At 37.1% G+C, this 14,875-nt stretch overlaps 1 protein-coding gene across 2 annotated transcripts in view; it reads right to left on the bottom strand.

Moving 5' to 3' along the window:
* GLRA3 (glycine receptor alpha 3) overlaps positions 1-14,875 on the bottom strand; it is a 261,833-nt gene that overhangs the window by 183,087 nt on the left and 63,871 nt on the right. For both annotated transcript variants that reach the window (XM_004458668.5, XM_012525220.3), the window contains exon 3: positions 7,687-7,754. In XM_004458668.5, the coding sequence (XP_004458725.3) occupies positions 7,687-7,754 (68 nt within the window). The remainder of the gene's footprint in view (positions 1-7,686; positions 7,755-14,875) is intronic.

Genomic DNA, 14,875 nt, shown 5'->3' with positions numbered 1-14,875 from the left:
GGCTCCAATGACATTCAGCTCTGTTTGCTCCCCATGGCTTCCTCTACTTTTCCATTATACTGCACATGGCAGCATCTTCTCCTTTCTCTTCCAGGCTCCAATGACATTCAGCTCTGTTTGCTCCCCATGGCTTCCTCTACTTTGTCCAATTTTCTGCTTGAAAGGACTTCCGCCATTTTGATTTAAGTTCCTCCCTTCTTCAGTTTGGGTACACCTTCACTAATAATCTATTCAAAACTCCTATTTATAGGTCAGTTGACACCCACAGGACCAGGGTCCTTTTTATGGGTGACACAATTTAATCCTCAACAGTAGCCTAAAGAAATAGTATATTGACTAGAAAAGTTTTCTCAATTATCAAGCAATAGCTTCACTAGAGCTATATTTAAAAGTGGAGGTCAGAGTTGAGACTAGCACAGGATGCTCAAGGTATTTGGTTAGTAAAGACACTGAAGAGTAGTTAAGACATTTGTTAAGCAGAGATATGTAAATTCAAAGAATTAGTATTATTTTAAATATTCTCAATGCAAAGATATTTAATAATGATTTTGGTTAAGTTGAGATTCTGTCCTCTTAATTTTAATAGGCTATTTTGGTTGGATTAGCAAATGGAAAATATATTCAGTATAAGAATGTGAAGAACATAAAAAATATATTAATGCTTTCATAAAGATAAAATTAATTTTTAAACAAATGGGATGAAATTTAGTTTAGCATTGTGATGATGGACACTATGAATAAAATACATCATCCCAAATAAATGTTTTAATTTTTCTGTTTCCATATAGATGGACATCATATTACAGCTATTCTATTTACCAATCATAAAGATTCACAAATATTGAATCTGAGCAATTGAATGGAAATAATTTTGTCACACATTTAGGAGTTTGGGGGAATAAAAAGGAGTATATTGAGGTAGATTTTGTAATACATAACCTCTGGGGTATTTGATTAACGTTCATTGATGTTGCATGTGTTTATGAACAGGAGAGCAATAATGCTAAAACTTATTTCACATGGAATCCATTATGATGGAATATGCAGAAAGGAACTGCTTACTATGTTGAAAGAGGGAAAACAAACTTAGTGAGGGTCACTGTGAGAATGTGTTTGCCATATTCAGTAAGCTTTCCACCTAATATTAACCTATAAAGGTTGTTAAACTTAATGGTAAGATATTCAGTTGGTGTAGTCATCTTATAAACTGTGTGACCATTTTAGTGGTGGACTGGTGAATTATGTCACTGTGGGAGATTTGGAATAATTAACAAGCTGTAACTCAGTTTCCCCTGATATGCACTGGGAAAAGGCAAACCCCCTCCCAGTGTCTGAGGGCATGGCCCTTCCCCACAGGTTAAACAAAGAAACCTCATAGAGACAGGAATAAAGGGAGATCGAGATCTTCACTATCTGCCTATCAGAGGGAGATGGAGATCTTTACTACCTCTACCTGCATATCAGAGGGAAACAGAGATGGAAACCTTCACTATTCACATACCCTTTAATCCCACAGATGACAAGAAACATCTGCTCCTGCAGCATTCCAAGAAATCATAAACTCCCTCAACCCCCTCCCACTACCTCACTCAGACCCTCGACCCCCGTTCCACTAACTATCATTTCTCCACCTAGGAAAGTTCTGTATAAATTCAAGTCTCCCCTTCCAGGAGTGGGCTGAAGTCTCTCTTCACACCCCCACCATGCTGGCATGGGGGTTGAGGTCTGTTCTTCAGACCCCCTCTGTTGGGAGAGCTTCTCAATAAACAAACTCTTTGCTTATGGTCAATCCGTCTCTGTGTCCCAGTAAGAGCCGTATTTTCTCCAAAATATGGTGCCGAAACCCGGGACTGGGATAATGTTGAGACTGGCTGACTAGTGAGGAGTCTCCCCTCCTCCACGGCTGAATGCCCATCCAACACCAGACATCATCTCGGCTGGGTGAGTTAAGGATTTCTCCCCCGGAGGATCCTGCTGTCTCTTTCTCTTTCCTTTTCCATTGTTCAGGACTGCCCGCTGGGAAAACCTAGCACTAGGCCAGGATCCTCACCATTCTCCAAGGGACGCAGTGGGTGGTATGCCTGTGTCCTTGTGGAAAGAAACCCCTTGGCTCTGGAGACATCTGGCTCCAAGAGTAGTTTCCCGTTTCCTTAGAGATATCTGACTGATTTGGGAATGCCTGTCTCACTCAGAATCTCCCCCATTCTAGAGATCCTTAGTCTCACCCAGGCCACCTAAAATGGGGAATTCAAGTTCGGCACCCCCAAAACCATGCCTCTGGGCTGTCTCCTTCATAGCCTTAAAACTCTGTACCTGGAAGGAAACATCAGACCTAAAATACTCATTTTCTGTGTGGCTGCAATACCATTTGGACAAAGAAAGTCAATGCACTTTTAATTCTCAAGTTCTCCAAAACTTGAAGAACCTTATCCAGACCAGGGGCAGACATGCAAGACTCCTTATGCTCAGGCCTTCTCTTATTTTTGTATCCTGTTCTTCTACACCAAAAACCTCTTCAAACACTTTCTTCTTCCTTCTTCCTTCCTCCTTCCCCCAAATCCCTCAAAAACCTCAACTTTGATCCAGCTGATCAGACTCCCCCTGCACCTCCTCCATATATTTCTTGGACATCACATCAACCCCCCACCCTTCTCATTCTCTGACTCCCCTTCCTCCCCTTTGGTCCTTACCGCCTCCCACCCTAACTTTCTCCCCTTCTCATACAGGTGCAGAAGCTGGAGCTCGCCTCCCCTCCCCGCCCTTCCTTGCCTTCCATACACAGAAAACTCTTCTTCCAACTCATCTCTCCCATCACATCCCTCCTCCACTGCGTATGCCTCATCAGCACCCCCAACTTACTCCATCCTCCTCCAGTTTACCCACATTTCCCTGTGAACTTGCTTCCTTCTCCCCACCCACCATCCATTCTCAAGCTCAGCTCCACACTCTCCAGGGTCCTTCCTGTCCTCCCTCTCCAGGAAGTGGCTGAGGCAGAAAACACATTCCCTTCGCCCCCAAGTTAAACACCTTCTCAGATCCTTTTCCTTTATGCCCTCGCATCTTACCAATACCCACTGTCCCTAATAACCCTCCTTAACTTATAATTACTTGCCTCTTACAAGTAAGCTTTCAGCTGACTCCTAAATCTAAATATATTCCTAAAAGGTAATAATCCAAAATATATGTGCTAAATACCTATCTAAACTGTTAAATTGAATAACTGCATTTATCATTCTCAAATATTCCTAACTCTTGCTTATTACTAGTAAGCTTGTTTCAAAAACAAATTTGCATATTACAAGCAACACTAATTCCAAAAAAAGGCTATAAAATAACCATACCAAAGGAGTAAAAATTGTAAGTCAAATTAATGAATTTTATGTTTCTGTCCATGTGCCGTAACTTTTTTGTGTTTGTCTGTTTGTTTAGTGCCAGCATATATTTCAATACCTCCAGTTAGTAATATTAATTCCTACAAAAGCTCTATTCAAATGACCAAAAATTAACAAGTGCTTATATTAATAAATAGGTATGAGTAATAAATATTACAAGTCTTCACTGATGAAATTACTATAAATCTCTTCCTAAAAGATGATTCTTGCCTAAATCAAAATAAAGTTTATTTTTCTTCACAGAATGAAATGTAAAATATTTAAAAAAGTAAAAAGTAGTGAGTTTTGCCCTAAAATAAGATGGCTGGTTTTCATAAAAACAGAATGGAAGTGTATAAAACAAAACTTGAATGCATATGGCAAGTTGTAGAAGGTATTGTGGTAGCATTGAGTAAGGGAATGTGTTCTGTGAAGGCAGAGTTTGTCCTAAAATGAAATAACTATACTCTATGCAGTTACGAATGGTTATAAAAAGTTTATAAAGCATTGCTTAAACTGAAATATTCAAATAACTAATTAGAGAAAATATTCTTAAACAGAAACTTAATTGATGATTGATTAGAAGGCACCTCAATCTGCATATTACAGTGGTAATAGGGAAAAAATAATTTTAATTCCACTGGAAATCTTAAGTTTTCATAAAATAATGAGAAAAATAGTTTTCCTGCATTGCTAAAATAAAATACCTACTAATTAATCTAATCATGATAGTTGCATGTTATAAAAATTTGCTTTAAAACAGTTTCCAAAGTCATTTTAATAACTTATGTATGTAAAGCATATACAATGTGTTTTATTGTTAAGGAAAAAGATAATAATTTTGTTCTAAAATAAAACAACTGGTTTATCTTAAGAGCCTGAGATAGGTGAACAATTAGGACAAGCTACAAAGTCCTGATTGTCTATCACATTCTTAAATGGTGTTTACTTAAGTGTTATAACTGATAAAATATAATGTTTTCTCATATTATTAAAATACTGAAAACCCTTCATCCTTCATTTAATACAAATATTAAAACCATTATATGTGTTAATCAGAAAAAGTTGTGCAGAAAAATGATAGCCCTGCCCCACCCCCCCACCCCAAGCAGGCTGCTTTTAAAACAATAATAACACAGGCTCAAACACTTAGGGGGTGAATCCTAACTTACCCTGTGAATTGGATGTAGCCAGTACCAATATTGGCTTTGGGTGGGGTTTGTGGCAAAGGCAACTTTCTAAACAAATACCACTTAAGTTTTAGTCACAATTGCAAAAAGAAACCAAAGTGCAAAACAAGGTCAATAAATTGTTATAAGCTGCCCTCTATAAAAAAGAGAAATCTGCAAAAAAACATCTGAACGCCTGCCAGCAGTGACAGGTAACTCTCAATCATGTCCCTGCCCCCTCCTCTAGCATCTCTCTTGGAACTGTTAAGGCAGATGCTCTCAAGAAGATCCAGAGCCATACTACCAAAACCCAAAAAGCAGCAGAGTGGCTGCACCGAAAAGGCAAACATCATGGATACCAGACCTTGTGGTGCCTAGTCCAGCATTTCCAACTGCCCGTCACTCCCCAGCAGCTCATGAACATCACCCGTGGGTGTCCATTGTGCTCACTCCAATAACTGTAACAATACCTCACTGGATGAAACATACTGGCCAAGCACAAACTACAGTAGTATGATGGCAAGTAGATTACATCGGTCCTCTCTCTTAGAAGGGGCAAGGTATGCTTTCAGTGTTGCAGGCACTGCAACCCGACTCTTGTAACCTTGTAACTGAATCCTTACAACAACGGACTAAATCTAAATTACAAATTAAAGTGCCAGCTGCTCCAAGCTCAAAAAGGAAAGTAATAATAATTTGTTGTCGCCTATGCTTCAAACTACATAAACTGGGGAAAATGGGGTCATTTTGCTCACCGTACTGGTCTATGCAGCTCTGCTGGTTGGAAATCTTGAATCCATAAAAAATCTCTCAAAAACACTGTTGTAAAACCACAGTTAATAATCTAAAGTCTCCTATTCCAGCTAAAAATCTAAGTGTAAAAGCCCATCAAATCACGTAATTTCACTGTCAACCATTAATGCCATTGTTTAATACTGAATTCTTCTTATTCTTTATCCTCAGACTCCTGGAGGCGATACCCTCATAGCCAACCCTAAATTTCCTAATTAATTCCTATTCTTACCACAATTATAACTCTCATTTTCCTTTCAACAGGTCCACACATTCATGCAGTAACTCAGTTTATCCAGACAGCTGTGTACATGATCCTCTCCTGCTGCAAAAATATAGTGCCAGCCGCTGAGCCAGAAGCCAAAAAATCTCAGCACCAAAAGAAAAACAGTAACTAAATCTCAAAACACCTTCCTGCTCTCCCTCTCCACTCAACCATATCAAAAAGAGTTGGGAGTCCCCTGCCCCAATAACAGATAACAAATAACCCCAAACCCCCACCCCATTCCTAATCCAACAGGATGTACTAGGCACCTGTGCAATCATAAATGAAACTTGTTGTTTATACATGAACAGAACTGGTCAGATAAAAAAATCTTAAAGTCTTAAAAAAATTTTTTTAAAATCATTCAGAATACCCGAAATAATAATTATGGAAATTAGTCATGGCTATCTTCATTCTTTTCTTATTTTCTCCAACAGTCACAAAAAGCAGAAACCTGCAAAAGCCTGGCAATCTTTTGCTTTTTAATGGAAAGGAAATCTGACTATGTGTAGTCTTTTTCTCAAGTCCTTCCTTCCATTGCACGAGGATAGGTAAGGCTGTAAGCCTTTCCAGCTACTGCTGTTGAAAACATTTTGTGGAAAATTTGCAAAAGAGAAAGTAGAGAGAAAGATATTTCAAAGTTTTCAGGATTGTGCAGTGAATAAACCTAAATAGAACAAAGTAAGCAGGAATTCTTTCATCTTTAAATACAATGGGGACTAGGTATCTACAAAAGTGGGATATAAATAAAGATCAGACATTAAACCAGAATCCAAAATAAGTCAAAGTGTGAAATGTGATTGCAGCCACTTCTGAGACAGAGTGCAACAGAACCACACTGCCCATACAGGCAAATTACCTGCATTATTTCTGTGTTTACACTCATGTATACATATTCATGATAGTGTATACACACACATACACACACACACGCACTATATTTAAGACAATTCTATACAATGTGCCAAACTGTAAGTTCAGGTCTTTTCCACTAATGCTTTGCTGTAGTTATATCGAGTTTGAATAGAACCACTTCCTAAATGACTATAAACATTACATACATGACACACACGAGGGAAACCACCATTTTAATAAATGATGCTGAATAGCCTCTTCCTGCTGAAACGGATCACCTACATGCACATACACACAATTTCATATATTGGATTATTTTTCCTTAAAATTCACTGTCAAATTATTGTGTTTCTGAAGAATGGAAAATAAGCAGAATTCTCTATTTAACGATGGTTTGAGAAGCTAATAAAGTTTTAAGGATTTTGTTTATTTTGGTTAAAATCATCTTTGGAAATTTATGCAAATTATACCTGCTAAATTGGAAATGGAGCATAATTCTAGGTAATTAAGAACCACCACACATAGTTTCAATTAAAAAAAAATTGGATGCTAGACAATTTTACAGATACTCAGTGGTTCATATACCAATTGTTTATCTCTACACTTTATTTTTGTTGAAATGCACAATATAAGGTACAGGACAAAAAGGACATGCAATGTGATGTGTAAAGAAAGGAATAAAAATTTAAAACCATACTTTTGGTCTGTAATAATAATTTTTGTGTTTTTTCAGCTTTAATAACTAGATTATATAAAACGTTCTCAATTATATGGTAATTTTAAATGAAGGTATATATTACAATTTACAAAATATTTATTATGTTTAAGCAAATATTACATTAATATGGATAGGTAATCAAACACAATTCTGTTCATACACAGAGCAATTAAACATGAAAGAGCTTACTACTACACTTATATACGTTTTTTCAAAGAATACTTAAAAAGGAAATCACTAGCTTAAATGGCAAAATTTTAGTTTTAATTGAGATTTAATATTACATTGTTGAATTGTGAAAATCAACTGGTTTTTACTTACATTTCTTCTATAACAAAGAATAACTGCATTTTAACCTGCAGTTGATTGCAATTTAAGTACACCATTAATTTTAACTTGTAAAATATTTTTATATTAATTTTGATTTTAAATTCTGTAACATTAGCAGAAAAGTTGTTATTAATACAAATATAAATTAATCTAGTGTTAAACTTGTTACAAAATAGACATGCCTACCATGGTCGTCTCAGCGATAGAGCCGAAGCTGTTTATAAATATGTTGCATGTGACATTAACTGGAGGGCCTGAAAAGAGATTAAAATATAAGGATTGTTCAGGTACTTATTTAATACATTTTCAATTAGTTCCACACTTCTCATTATTATTCATATATGAGCGACTCATTTAAAAGTGAAAAAAGAACATATTTATTTATAAGTATGTGCACAGAAGCTCAAAACTGAAGGTAATAAACAAGTGAAAACAACCTGGGTCGTGTGTCAGAAAGTTCATGGCACTTTTTGGAAACGGATGCTGATCATTACAGAAAGGCTTTTAATCTCTCATAGCTCCAGCCACTTGATTTAGTTATCTCGAATGCTTGGCTTAATAAGTCGCACATCTGAGCCCATTCAGGGATAGTATCTATTGACATTTTCCCCCTTGTACGGACTAGACTTCCCTATTTCTTTGCATGTTTCATAATTTATTTGTTTGTTTTATTAAAGATTTATTTTTTATTTCTTTCTTTCCCCTTCCATGCCCCCCCCCACCGAGTTGTCTGCTCTCTGTGTCCAGTCGCTGTGTACTCTTCTATCCTTATCAGTGGCACGGGAATCTGTGTTTCTTTTTTGTTGCAGCATCTTGTTGTGTCAGCTCTCCGTGTGTGCGGAATCATTCCTGGGCAGGCTGCACTTTCTTTCGCGCTGGGCAGCTCTCCTTATGAGGCGCACTCCATGCACGTGGGGCTCCCCTACGTGGGAGACACCCCTGCGTGGCAGGGCACTCCTTGAATGCATCAACGCTGTGCGTGGGTCAGCTCCACACGGGTCAAGGAGGCCCGGGGTTTGAACCGCGGACCTCTCATGTGGTAGGCCAACGCCCTAACTGTTGGGCCAAGTCTGCTTCCCTCATAATTTGTTTTTGAAAGCCAGACACTTTAGACAATTTAATATAGCAAATCTGGAAATCAAATATCCCCCTCCAACCTACAGTTTATTGTTGTTGGTTTATCTTGCTTTTATTTATTTAGTGTTGTTTGTGTAGTGTTACTGGACTGATGCTATAAACACTATATTCCTTGTGGTATGCTACTACTGAAGTATCCACTCAGATGGTTTAGTAGCCAACTAATGATTGGTCAAGGATTTCCTTAAGTGTCTGAACCAATAGTCTTCTACGCTTTGCCAAGGGGCTATGTGTGTGTATGGGAGCATGCCTTCAGTGCTCACACAATTACAACACTGCCTTATCCTTCACTTCCCGCTTGCACAGGACTTGAAGGTCAGCCTGAGGTGAGAGACTGGGGTGCTCTCAGGTGTTTCCTGGAATGAGCACTACATACAAACATGACCTACATCTCCAAGTATATGTCAGAGCTTTTCAAGGCTGCCTATGGACATTTCATTAACCATATCTTCTTTTTAAATATTCAGCCAGGCTCTTGTTTTTTCTAGCTGGTTTCACAGCCTTAGGCAGCAGAGATGTTAAATGTAACTGCTTATTTTTAACAAATGCCTGGGAATACAGCTTTTCCCTCTGAGTGAGCTCCTATTAAATCTAGTAATGACAAACCCTTTGAGTGGGTAACTGCCAGACAGGTCAAATAGTGACAGTGGAAATGGGACCATATTTTGTCATTTTTTTCTTATTACAGCAGTTTCATATCTACAGAAAAATCATGCATAAAGTGCAGCATTTTCATATACCCCCATACACAGTTTTCCCCATTAACATTTTGCATTAGTATCTTTGTAATGACTATTGAAATAATATTATTAGAATATAGTATTTATTCTAACCCATAGATTACATTAAAGTTTACTTTTTGTGTTGTATATTTCTTTATTGTTCTCATTTAAAAATATTTATGCCAGAAATGCATATATATATATAATCTAAAATTTCCCGTTTTAAACACTGTCAAATTTAAAATTCAATGGTGTTAATTACATTCACAATCTTGTACTGCCATCCTCACCATCCATCACCCAAATTGTTAAGTCTATACCCATCAAATATTAACTACCTATTCCCCACCTCCACCAGGCCCCCGGTAACCTGTGTTCTAGTTTCTGATGCTATGAATTTGCATATTTTAATATTTCATACTAGTGATATGATAAATATTTGTTCTTTAGTGTCTGCCTTATTTCACTCACCATGTTTTCAAGTTCATCCATGTTGTTGTATATGTCAGAACTTCATTCCTTTTTACGGTTGAATAATATTCTATCGTGGGTACATATCACATTTTATTTATCCATACATCTGTTAATGGACATGTGAATGGCTTCCGTGGTCTTTTTAAGGACCTACAAACCTGGCCTCCCCCCGTGTTTGTTGCTAGACTACTGTTTTTCACACCTTCATTGTAAGGCTGCTGGTTTGCAAGGCTGCTGTGGAGCTGGGGAGTGAGGACGGGAGGAGGTCTAGGTAAAATGCCTGCTGGTTTTATTGGGTTCAGTAGCTTTTCTTGAATAAACATTCCTCAGATTATTCCAAGCTTTTGGTTAATTTTCAGAGTATTGAAAAGTTTTAGGACAATTTTACCAGTGTTTTCTGTGAATTTGTGGAGGAGTGAAATTACAGAGTTCCTCACTTCACCATCGCAGAAGTTCCCTGTAAATTCTTGACTTAGCACTCACCATACAACCAAGGTGTTTATTTTTTTGAGTCAGTTTCTTCAGTCCTTTGCCAAATATTTAAAATCCATATACAACAAATTTAAAAAGTAACAAGGAGATTATTATTTAGCAAGAGTCATTAAATTGTCATTAAATCACTAAACTGTTGAGCACTTCTTGTTGCCAGGTATTTTGTGGTTGACCTATAGCTGACATTTAATCCGTAGTACACTGAAGGTATTTTCCACCATTCTACAGCTTAGAGAATTAAGGCCCATAGAGGATACATAAAGTAACTGCACAGTCAGACTTTGAATCATCAGTACGAGGCTAAGAATCATTCTTTTTCCAAAGCCTTATGCCTTTTATCAAACTTCTTTATTTTTTAAAAAAGATTTATTTATTTATTTCTCTCCCCTCCCCCCCCCCACCCCCCTGCCCCAGTTGTCTGTTCTCTGTGTCCATTTGCTGCGTCTTCTTTGTCCACTTCTGTTGTTATCAGCGGCATGGGAATTTGTTTCTTTTTGTTGTGTCATTTGTAGTGTCAGCTCCCTGTGTGTGCGGTGCCATTCCTAGGCAGGCTGCACTTTCTTTCCTGCTGAGCGGCTCTCTTTACAGGGTGCACTCCTTGCACGTGGGGCTCCCCTACGTGGGGGACACCCTTGCGTGGCTCGGCACTCCTTGCGCGCATCAGCACTGCGCATGGGCCAGCTGCACACGGGTCAAGGAGGCCCGGGGTTTGAACCGCGGACCTCCCATGTGGTAGACAGTTGCCCTAACCGCTGGGCCAAGTCCACTGCCTATCAAACTTCTTTACATGACATTTAAAGCACTCATTACCTGGCCACAAAATTTGTTATTAGGCTGGTAGATTTTTAAATTAAAAAAAAAAAATTTCCATATTGTGTATTAAGGGTTGAAATAACTAATGGAGCTAAACTCTACTTAAATTAGTCAGATAAAGCTACACAGAAAAACGGAAATCTAAACCTAATTTATTGTTTTCCCTTCATGTATTTTGCTACAATAATGGACAAAGCCCCTTGTCTTATACTCCTATATCCCTGTTCGTAGAGATTATTGCCTCATTTAACAGATTCTTTTAGTTTTGGTGTTCAGTTCTACTTAGCTAAATCTTAAAAAATATTTTATTTTCCTACTTCTAGATGTTAAAGTTTTAGGCATATATGCTGAATACTCACAACAAACATGAGGATTTAGCCTAATTTCATATATTATCCCCACCTCTACTAGCACAAGCCCTATTTCTGTCCTTCCGTCATCCCAATGTGGTTAAATTTTCATTTTTCTTACATCAGTATCCAGTTTTTACACTACTTTGACAATGTAATTACCTGCCCCAAACTAAGCCATATAATACACGTGATTAATTTTCCTTTGCTGCCAAATATTTTCTTGAGGTTGATAACTGCTTTATATATTTCACATAGTTTTCCTCTCAGTGTGTCATCAACTTAGACCAAAGTTAAACAGAAAGTTGATTGAGGAGCTTTTTCTGTGAAGTCTTCATTTCTGAATGGCCTGCTCAGTTTGTTCCAGGGGCCAAAGACAGCAAGTAAGACCAGGTGCTAATCATGCCCATATAAATGCTCACCTGCCTTTGTGATTGTTTGTGTCATGTGTCCCCCAGTTCAGATACTCTTCCCAGATAATAAGTCTTTAGAAATTTGCCAGAGTAAGAGAAGAGCAATCACTTGCCTGCCCACTTTAGGGTAGGGCCCAGTTATCTCTTGCACTGTAAACAGATTATCCAGTCTTATTTTCAACTTCACACCCACTTTAGGATTTATTTATGCTTCTACTTCTAAGCTGTTTTGAGAATACTACGAGGAAAATCATGTTGTTTTTTGCCTTTCCCACCTGATACCCATTCTTACCCATTAGCTGTAATTTGTTGTTCTTTCTGTGGTTTCCTCTTCTCTTATCTTTTTCCTTGTAGATTTATGAATTTTTAAAAATCCCTTTACTGCCATTTTAGTGAGGTTTCATGAATTTAATCTTAAAAACCCATTTTAATTTTCTCATCCAAACTTTCTGCTTGCTTTCTCTTATATTTCCTGCGCCAGGCAAATGGTATTGCCATCCTTCCACAGGCATTAAAATCTGAAGCCCAAGGGTCATTTTCCACTTTTGCCTCTCCCTCCACTGTATGTTTAATCTATCCTAAATCTTATAGATGGGAGCCCTTAATAGATTCTCTAATTTTCTGCTTTCTCTTCATCATGTTTTGCATGGCTTTAATCAGGCCCTCATTATTTTTTTTGTAGCAATAATCTCTTGATGTCATTGTCTGCTAGAGAAGAGGAAACAGATTTGAGAGAATTTAGGAAGCAGGAGGAGAGAGACAGGGAGAGAGAGAAAGGCAGAGAAGTGTGGGGTGCTGCCCAAGTTCACGGCTTAGTGGAATGGGGGGATTAATTTAGCAGAACAGGAAGTCAAAAAGGAAGAAAGTTTACAGAAATTAGAGAAGGTGTGACAAAATGACCCCGAGCAATATATTTCAAATTATATAAAATTTAGATTGCATTCCTTTTTCTTTAAAACAAGTCTTATCACTTTTATTTATTTAATTAATTTATTTATTTTAAGATTTATTTTTTATTTATTTCTCTCCCCTTCTCCCCAGTTGTCTGCTCTCTGTGTCCATTCACTGTGTGTGTTCTTCTGTGACCACTTCTATCCTTATCAGCTGCACCGGGAATCTGTGTTTCTTTTTGTTGCGTCGTCTTGTTGTGTCAGCTCTCCATGTGTGCAGCACCATTCCTGGGCAGGCCGCACTTTCTTTTGCACTGGGCGGCTCTGCTTACCGGGCACACTCCTTGCGTGTGGGGCTCCCCTATGTGGGGACACCCCTGCGTGACAAGGCACTCCTCGCCCGCATCAGCACTGTGCATGGGTCAGCTCCACACGGGTCAAGGAGGCCCAGGGTTTGAACTGCAGACCTCCCATGTGGTAGACGGATGCCCTAACCATTGGGCCAAGTCCACTTCCCATGTATTCTCTTGATATAGTTTTGCATAATGTTTTTAGATTAGATAGTGGGTTTTTTTTAATATAATAAAATAATATTAGAAATCAAGATTTTGATAGTTAAATGACCCATTATGTTCATGATTTCCCTGAAATATATATAATTATTTTGAAATTGTTGGGCATTTAGGTTATTTCTTGTACATAAGAAATCACAAAATGCATTGCTTTTATAATTTTTCTATGGATTTATTTTTTATTTTAGGATAGATTCAGAGATAAAAAAATAAGGTCAAGGAATATGAACTTTCTAAAAGTACTTGACACATATTACAAGCTTTTGGAAATTATATTCATGTTAATTATTAAATGATACACCCATTAATATTCTTAGCATAATATCACTTTATATTGTTTAAGAAGACTGTCCCCACACACATTTCAGAAAAGCAATTATATGTTTAAAAAGTACTTCACTAGTTAGATGGGTTTAAAATAGCATTTGTGATTTTAATTTATATTTACTTGATTTTTGGTGAACAATTTTCATATTTTTTTATTTCTACTCATTCTCTAAATTTCTCATTTTTTTTGTTGGATGTAGGTAGGAAAAATAAAAATATATGTATTTAAATGTAATGTCTATGTTTCATAAGCCTATGAATCCCATAGTAATACAATGACATCATCTGGTTTTTAAAAGTATATTGATGTCTGATTTCCACCTTCTGATTTAGTTGGTATGATGTTAAATGAATATATCCAATTTAAAGCTCTTTAGGTGATTTGAATGTGTTTGCAGCAATGTTTGGAAACCACTGGTGTAAGGAATTCCAGACTAGGAAACACCTGTGGCCACTGCACCATATGACTAAAAATGAGCTCTGGTTTACTTAGAGATGGAGAAATAGAGAGATTGAGTTAGGGCTTGGAAGCATTGAAAATGCAAGGCTATTAACTTTGATAAGAAATTGCCTATTATGAATTTGGAGAGTGTTACTAATAAAACAAAATAGATACGATGTACCCAGAAAGAACCTAAAGTTTACTGAATACTGAGTGGCCCAGAATAAAAAATGCAAATAGATATTTAAGTTAAACAGTTTTAAATCTTCAGTGTGGACATGTAAGAATAAAGAAATCTCAAATAAATCCTTAATCCTGAAAGTGCTTTACTTATTTGATTACTCATAGACAATTTTTATCATCATTGGTTATTTCTAAATTTAATATCTAAGATTTGAAAGACAATAGTGGTGTCTCATATAGCACTATTTAAGAGAAGATAAAGCTTCGATGTTTTAATCCATGATTTTTATATCCCATTTTTAAGGGAATTTGAAGTCTCAATTAACTGTCAGGAGATTTTTTTTTTCCTTAATTCAATGTAAGTCTAAATTGCTGAACTATGAAAAATACACACAAGGTTAATAGTATCCTGGGAAAACTAAAACCAATACTTCATACTTTCTTGATTATTTTCCTCTTTTCTTCCAGATAATAAGAAAACTCTGCTGTTTCCTTTTACTGGTAGCAGCAATATGAATATGGGGAATACCATTTAGCTGCTGTGTTTCATTGACTCCCCC

The sequence above is a fragment of the Dasypus novemcinctus genome, chromosome 1 (genome assembly GCF_030445035.2).
Source record: "Dasypus novemcinctus isolate mDasNov1 chromosome 1, mDasNov1.1.hap2, whole genome shotgun sequence".
NCBI lineage: Eukaryota > Metazoa > Chordata > Mammalia > Cingulata > Dasypodidae > Dasypus > Dasypus novemcinctus.
This window is presented reverse-complemented; position numbering and strand designations above follow the sequence as displayed.